The 8,794-nt window shown below is 39.7% G+C and overlaps 1 protein-coding gene across 1 annotated transcript; it reads left to right on the plus strand.

Annotated features, from left to right (window-relative positions):
* Positions 1-3,616: 3,616 nt before the first annotated feature.
* On the plus strand, positions 3,617-4,540 carry LOC137527265 (olfactory receptor 1L6-like). Its single transcript, XM_068247771.1, has one exon. It carries the CDS (start codon positions 3,617-3,619, stop codon positions 4,538-4,540), a length of 924 nt encoding a protein of 307 aa, XP_068103872.1.
* The last annotated feature ends 4,254 nt before the right edge of the window (positions 4,541-8,794 follow it).

The following is an 8,794-nucleotide window of genomic DNA, read 5'->3' on the forward strand; positions in this document are numbered from 1 at the left end:
ATTTCTCTTTAAGTGCTTATACTGGGAACTCTCCCCTGCGCACATTCCCCTTTCGAATGCATACATTTGCAAGCATACAATCGCACGCAGAAAATTAGACGCGAGTAATGCATTCGTAGTTCACTACGCAATACACATGTTAACTACACATAGTGGGCATAAGCTACGCGTAGCGGTACTTCGCTACGCGTAAATTCGTAAGTGTAGTTTTGAAACTTGACCTACGAACTACGATGCGTAGATGCGAACTACGATGCGTAAATTCGCACTGGTGTAGTTTCTGCTCATCCCTGGTTTGGCAAGGCATTCCGCAGGGTAGGAGCAGCATGACAGTATCCAATAGTAGTTGGCCAGTGCTATTTTTGTTTGAGTGCAAGTTTTTTTCTTCTTTTCTCTCCAATAGTAGCCTGCCATCATTGTAATGCTCTATTTTCTCTGGTATGTGCTTTCCATCTCTTTAACCTCCCTAGCAGTATGATTATTTCCGGCTTTAAGGTTCTGAAAGTGGTGCAATTTTTCACAATCTTTTAGACCCTAAAAATCATACGGCTAGATAGATCTGTGGCAGCCCTGCACATTACTCACCCCCCATGGATCCAGCTCTGGGTTACGGCTCTGAGCTGAGAATTCCTGGCCAGAGCCTGACATGGGGTTACCACTAAGGAGGTTAATGTCTTGGTGGAATCGTTCACCTTGTTCCTCACTCACAGCTCCCAAATTAAAAATTAGTCAGGGTGGGACTGGAGAAAATATACTTTCAAACTTATCAGGCAGCATAAAGCTTGAAATGCTTTCAGCATTCGTCCAACGATCTTTTTGTAGTGAGGATATTTGTTATTGCCGAAAAATTTCTGTACGACTTCTTTAAATGCAACCCACCCTTCTTTTTGAGGATCCGTCATGATACAAACTCTTGATCAACTAGAAGTCTTCTAATATCTGGTCCGACGAACACACCTTCCTTCAATTTTTCCTCTGACAAGCCTGGAAAACGTACTGACCAAATATTTGAAGAATACTCCATCTCTGGAAGTGATTTTACAAATTGCTTCATCAATCCCGATTTTATGTGGAATACCAAATTATTTTTTTTAAAAATTGCTAAATTTGAAGACAATTTTGCGTTTTGTGGCAAACTGTGATGTCTAGGAATTTTTCCTATATTTTATTTGTTTTCAGCATCAGCACACCAAAATACATGGAAATTTGATGAAAATTATCAGTTTTTTAGTCGCAGACCTGTGTTATGATTTGCCTTGAAATTTCTCCATTACAATTTTGCATCGTAATTTTGAATTACGTTCCAAAATTACGATTATGTGAAATTCACGCTCATCACTATTTCTCCTAAAGAATTGGTCATCGAGTGTGAGGGATTTAGGACTATGGTAGGGAATAGATTGTGAACCCCACTGAGGTACGAATAGTGACGAGACAATACTGTATATTGTATAAAGTGCTTTGAAAGATGGCAGCACTACCGAAATATAAAACAGAAAAAAAAATGTTTCTTTATCTTTGATTATCTATGAGTTCTCAGATTTGACCTTTATTCAATCTTCTTTTCCTCCTACGTTTTCTCCTTGGAGAAAATTTTTCATCTTCTGTTTAAAATAACTCATCAGCACACTGACATTGAAAAAGTACCAAAAAGTAGGTGAAAAAGTACTATCAAAATTAGTCAGAGTATTTTCAAAGTACTATGGTGGGAAATGACCGATTACACGGATTTCAATTACCGCTTTACGATTTTAGAGGAGTTCTTTTTTTGGTCATATTTTGCATTCTCTGATTGGCCAAATACTTCCAAGTTGAATCTGCATTCTTTGATTAGTCCAATGCTTCCGAGTTCTTTGATTAGGCTAAATTACTGGGTTGTGGTAATGCAGTATTTCTGCAGAAATATGATTTCCTTTATCTGATTGGCCAAATACTATTGCATATGAGCCTTTATTTCTTCATCATGTTCTCCCATATCTGTCTTAATAAACTGTTTCTTTATGCCTGTGTACTTTCTGATATCTCTAAAATGTACCCTGTCAATCCAAAAAATGCAACCATTGAACAGAGGCTGCTGCAGTTTCAAATTTTTGGGCGGGCACAAAGCGGCGTGCCTGGTGGCTGGCTGGTGGGACCCATTTGGGTGATAAAAATCGATGTTTGTATGGTGAGCTTTAGATTTTTTTTCCCTAACTCAGGTGATAAACGTTAAGGCTAGTTCAGCAATGATAGGGACCAAATGAACAGAACTCAGAGGCGTTTGAGCAGAGCAGATTGCCCAAATAATGGTACTATTATTGAAAAGTTACCTACAGATGTACTTGGCTAGTTTGTTGCCATGCTTTAATCCTTAGTTGCTAGCAAGCTGCTCCTGTGTGGACAGATCACAGACAAATCAGTCCAGATCTCAGCCTGTGCCACACAACTCTACAAGCAGGGGGGGGGGGGGAGAGGCAGGAGGGAGAGAAACACTGTTTGTGTAATTACTTATCTTAGTAGTGAACCATTTCTGGACTTGTATTTCAGGGAGCAATAATCCTGATTCAAAACTCACTGTTTATTGGCTAATTTAAAAGAAAAACAGTAAGTTCTCAGCTTGTAAGCCTTCTTCAGATTTTTACTGTTGACTGACATTGTTAGAAAATAAAATAATTTTTTTTTTTGCAAAAATAAATAAAAATAAATAAAAGAATAAAACAGATACTCACCTAAGAGTGAAGACTCTGGGTCCAATAGAGCCCTCCCACTCCGCTTATGGTCACCACATTTCAGCACTGGCTCTCCCGGTAGCAGTATTTGACCAGTCGGTTAAATACTGCTCTCTGCCATTGCAGGCGACAAGCACAGTACAGAGAGCCGCCCGCCTTCGGGAGCACTTAGGATCCCGAAGACTTCTGAAGCCTCCCGTGATGGGGGATTCAAATGCAGGAGCCAGTGTTGGGATGCGAGGACTATGAGAGGAATGGGAAGGCTCTATAGGACCCAGAGTCTTCCCTCTCCTTAGGTAAGTATCTGGGCTTTTTTTTGCCTTCCCATTACCTTTAATTACAAGGGATCTTGCAAGGATTGTGAGGTATTTATGGCAATTAGATAAGACCATCGGTTTACTTAATGCCTGCATAGACTCAGGCTAACATGGAGAGTTTTTTTACAGACCCTATCCTGTTCACTGTATGCTGCTGGAGTTTGGAAACAGGTAACTGTATGGTACTGAAAAGGGGGGCACTCAGTGGGGCACAGTGATTCTCAGGGGAGGCCAGTGTCCCAGCATGCCCCAGTGTAGCGCTGCCCATACCAATGGATTTTTTTGATGTTCAGTATTCATTATTGCTAGTAAATATATGACTAGAAGCTAGTTTTCCTATCATTCACTATCCACAGTTAATCAGGATCATCGCATCTTTAGAATGTGATGTTCACTGCTCAGTTTCTTATGGCTAAACCTAAGCCATTTGGGTAATAAAATAAAGATGGCAGGTGATCTTTTTATAGCCTTACTTTTTAATGTATAACACATTTTCAAAGTTATTTTTTCCATGTTCAAACTTCTGCAGATGGGGCACAAAGACATGGGACATGAAGACAAGTTCATTTAATCATTTCCATGTATTCAAATATGGACTTGAAGAACCAGACCATCAGTAGTTTCACTCTATTGGGTCTCTCAGAAAATCCCTATCTTCGGTTGCCTCTCTTCTCTTTCTTCATGGTGGCCTACATTCTCTGTGTTCTAGGCAACTGTTTAATCGTCATTCTCATCTTGACCCAGCCTCAGCTTCACACACCTATGTACACCTTACTGGGGAACCTCTCCATTGTGGATGTTTGCCTCACCTCGATTACTATCCCCCAAGCTCTTTCTGCCCTTCAGACTCAAAACAAGATCATCTCATTTCATGGCTGTTTTGCACAACTCTTCCTGTTCCATACTGTTGGTAACATGGACAGCTTCCTTCTGGCAATCATGGCCTTGGACAGGTATGCTGCTGTGTGCCAACCTTTGCAATACACAACCATCATGGGCAAGAGAACATGTGTTACTCTTATCACTTCCTCCTGGGCTGTTGTTGCTCTCCATTCCACCCTATACACAGCCATGATATCCACGCTCACGTATTGTGGTTGGGTGATTCACCATTATTTCTGTGATGTCCCAGCCTTGCTGGTACTGTCTTGCACAGACACTTATGCCCGACAGTTGACTGTCTTCATTGAAGGGTCCTTAATTGTCTTGGGGCCCATGTTGTTTATTTTGGGTTCCTACATCCTCATCATAAGAGAAATTTTGAAGCTGAGGACTTCCAAAAACAGGAGACAGACCTTTTCCACCTGTTCCTCTCACTTGACTGTGGTCATCCTTTTCTACAGCTCCATCATATTCATGTACTTTCGTCCAAGCTCCCTCTACTCATTAGCTTATGATCAAGTGATCAGTATGGTCTATAGTGTCATCATACCAATGCTCAACCCTTTTTTATACAGTCTGAGGAACAAGGAGGTCAAAGAGGCACTGAAAAGAGTGACACGGTGCTACAAGTAAGAAGGTAAAGATGAAATTGAGAAAAACAGACAAAAATATTACTGAAATTATATCTGCTAATGTTTTTTTGTTTTTTTTTTTTAATCATGGTATATAAGTTATAGCCCCACAAATGTTTAAGAGATTCCAGATTCCAAGAAAGTAGCCAGAATCACCACATTTTGTGAATGTTTTATGGTTTATGACTTAAAAAATGTCTTTTCAAGTAACTACAGAGAAAAGGCCCTGATTCAGTTACCCTTTCTCTTGAGTTTTCTCCATCGAGATGTTTTTCTCATCTTATCTACAAAACATCTTTTCAGTATTAAACAGGAGAAAAAGTACTGAAATTAAGAAAAAAAATTGTAATAAGGTTATTTCAGCATGGCGGCGTAGTGCTTAGCACTCTCGCTTTGCAGTGCAGTTCGAATCCCAGCGAGGGCACTATCTGCACAGAGCTTGGGGGGTTTCCCACATCCCAAAAACATACAGATAACGTAAATGCTTCCATTAACAAAATTGGCCCTAGACTACGATACATACACTACACAGTACATACATAGACATATGACTATGGTAGGGATTCGAGTATAAGCGCCTCTGAGGGACAGTTAAGTGACAAGACTATATATACTCTGTACAGCGCTGCGGAAGATGTTGGGGCTATATAAATACTAAATAATGGCTAATGTCTAATCCATATATTTACTTTGAAATATATTGACTTAGAAAAGGTAAAGATGGCTCTATACAGGCGATATTTATGCAGGTAAAAATCATGCAAATAAAACAAGAACACAAATAAGATTGAATTGGGATGCAAAAATAAAAAAAAAAAGACACAACGTGGCTGTCAAGTGTGGTAAATTTCATGATTATTCAGCTACAGTACAAGGACTGTAGCAATAAAAAATAAATATGTAGCAGGCAGTGTAAAGGTACGTGCACACGTCTGATTTTTCCAAACGACCGGTCATTCAGACAGTTTGGACGCCAAGTCCGACGTGTGTACAAACGATCGTTCAGCTGATAAGATCCGCTTGGCGGATCGGTCAAAACCAGTCTTATCAGCTGAACGATCGTTTGTACACACGTCTGACTTGACATCCAAACGATCAGTCTAAACGGCCGGTCCTTTGGAAAAATCAGACGTGTGTAAGCACCTTAAGAGACAGAGTAGAACTGTCTATCCCCCACTAGAGGGTAGTGTTGAAAGGCAGGAGAGATAGCAGTGGACTTCTGTTATTAATTCCTGTAATCACACGATCATGCGATCCCACAGCATTCTGAGTATACTATGGTATAGTTGTTGGCGTAGTTGCTGCACTGCATTTTCTGCTACAAGATAACTTATGCGCAGGGTCAAAAAGATTAAAATACACTTTTAATGTTTTATATTAAAATATTATAAAAAAAAAAAGTCCCAGTAACCCCCTGTCCTTTATGCAATTTGCTATAAGCAGTGAGCCAACACACATTATCTATATAGTCACACCTTAACTGTGTATAGTAAAACTATATATAGTAAATGTTTGAAGTTAAACTTTGTTTAAAAAAAGCAAGTATTTTATCAAAAATTATATATGAAAAAAATGTTTCTTCTTCTTCTTCTTCTTCTTCTCCTCCATATTCTTCTTCTTCTTCTCCTTCTTCTTCTTCTTCTTCTTCTCCATATTCTTCTTCTTCTTCTCCTTCTTCTTCTCCTCCATATTCTTCTTCTTCTTCTCCTTCTTCTTCTTCTTCTCCTCCATATTCTTCTTCTTCTTCTTCTTCTTCTTCTCCATATTCTTCTTCTTCTTCTCCATATTTTTCTTCTTCTTCTCCTCCATATTCTTCTTCTTCTCCTTCTTCTTCTTCTTCTTCTTCTCCTCCTCCTTCTTCTTCTTCTTCTCCTTCTTCTTCTTCTTCTTCTTCTTCTTCTTCTTCTCCATATTCTTCTTCTTCTTCTCCTTCTTCTTCTTCTTCTTCTTCTTCTTCTTCTCCATATTCTTCTTCTTCTTCTCCTCCATATTTTTCTTCTTCTTCTCCTTCTCCTTCTTCTTCTCCTTCTTCTTCTTCTTCTTCTTCTTCTTCTTCTTCTTCTTCTTCTTCTTCTTCTTCTTCTTCTTCTTCTTCTTCTTCTTCTTCTTCTTCTTCTTCTCCTCCATATTCTTCTTCTTCTTCTTCTTCTTATTATTATTATTATTATTATTATTATTATTATTATTATTATTATTATTATTATTATTATCCATATTATTCTTATTGCTATTATTATCCTATTTTGTATACTTTTAACTTCTTTCATCATTTTCCTCTATATGAGTATTTCTGAGTGTGTTTTGGGGCCTTTGCTTTGAACACAGAAACACACAAACAGTGGCGTAGCTAAGGAGCGGTGGGCCCCGATGCAAGTTTTACATTGGGCCTCCCAAGTACTCTATACATAACAATTGATGTGATGCACCAAAACCTGCCAATGGCAACTACAGTGTCAGAGATGCAAGAAGGGGGTGGGGAACAGTTTGGTAATGATTACCACTATTCAAAGTTTCTATAGAAATGATTAATCTGAGCACAGGACCAATAGAGAGATAATACTGCAGTTGAGGAAGGGCCCTTCAGGTTCCCTCTTGCCCAAGGGCCCCGATGTGGTCGCTACCTCTGCAACCCCTATTGCTACGTCCCTGCAAACAAAGGTTGTGGCTAAAGCAAAGTATACCATGCAGTATAACAAAAACCCTTGCAAATTTGAAACTACTGGACTAGAAGTGCATGCTGCAATTTGAATAAACTAAATACACCACTAATAATCGCAAGGAGATGTAGGTGGAAACACACAGTGAGACAGAAACAAGCTACATGAGAACCCCAAATTCTGCCTAGCAGAGTAGTACGGAAGAGGAACGCATTGGAGCAGCCTACAGAGCGAAATCCATGCACTGGCTGCATACTAGGAAATGTCTTGTCCAGTGAAAAGCCTCTTTTCTCACATAATTACATTCTTTCATACATTTGGTCTATTAAATATAAGGCTGGAATCAAATTTGTGTTTCATTTTATAATAAAACTTAAGTTTAGCCTGCAATTTTTTCTTTGCTTGATGAATAATATGATTATGTGAATGTTAATATCCTGGAATAAACTCAAGGTCAGGCAATACATATAATGGCTACTCTGTATAAATAGTGTTTATATACTTAATGATTAAATAATTGTGTGTGTTCAGCAATCCCACCCTTTTTCTTTCTTTTTTTGCTAGTTAGGGCCCAGAGGTATGCTGCCATGGAGTTTACCAGGGAAATTGAAAAGTTAAAATACTTGCCTAACAGTAATTTTCCATGGCATACATACCCGCCCACCCTGATTGCTTGACAGCTCATCCTGTTATATTAAAACGGGCAAAAGACGTGGAAACCCACAACACTCCACAGTAGGTAGGCCGTGCTGGACCAGAGGTTGCTAATCCCGATGGCAACATAAAAACATCAGAGAAAGTCCACACAATGCCACATTTTACCATTTATTTCTGGACGTATCCAATTACAGCATCTCAAAGCACACTGCTGACATGTCTCGGACCTGCTGGTCCTTAATCAAAGCCAATATATTAAAATAGGGTGAAGTGAGGAGGAGTTCAATTTGTGCTTTCAGATGTCTTATTTGGCAGTTGGAGGTAGGGCATTGTCCAGATGTGTGCTGCCATGGATTTTCCCCAGGAAAGGAAAATTACTGTTAGCAGGGCCAGGTTTCTGGGAAGGCCACAAAGGCCAGGGCCTTGGGTGATAAAAAGCAGAAGGACGCCTTGCTCTGTTCTGTCTGAATTCCAGAGATCCCTGCATCTTTCTCACTTCCTGGTGTGTATGATGACAGTCAGCATCTGCTGTTGTAACCTGATGATCCCATATTCTGTATGATGAGTGGGGACATACAGTACAAGCTGCTGTGAGAAGTGCCAGGGGTTAACAGTAGCAGAACTCCTTCAACTTATGTGTTCTTCTCAGGATGGGCTTCTCTCCATTGCACTGCCCTGTCACCTGTTTGTGGCTCTGACTGCAGTGAGTCACACAGAGGACAAAGAAGCAGTGCATGCTCTGTCCACTTGCGCTCCATGTAATTTTGTGCTCCTGTCCAGATGTGCACAGCAGCCAAGGCTGGGAGTGTTCATCCTGAGCAGACACTGCTTACAGTGGCTTCACGAGTTGATAGAATTCTACCCTGTCCTAAACAGTATTTTTTAAAAAAACACAGTAGATCAGTTTATAATCGTTCAACTACTCTGAAAATGTACATGTG

The sequence above is a fragment of the Hyperolius riggenbachi genome, chromosome 8, assembly GCF_040937935.1.
Source record: "Hyperolius riggenbachi isolate aHypRig1 chromosome 8, aHypRig1.pri, whole genome shotgun sequence".
NCBI classification, from domain to species: Eukaryota; Metazoa; Chordata; class Amphibia; order Anura; family Hyperoliidae; genus Hyperolius; species Hyperolius riggenbachi.

What these genes read in the sequence shown, in the direction of transcription:
- LOC137527265 (XM_068247771.1), top strand. Translation starts at nt 3,617, where the DNA reads ATGGACTTGAAGAACCAGACCATCAGTAGTTTCACTCTATTGGGTCTC.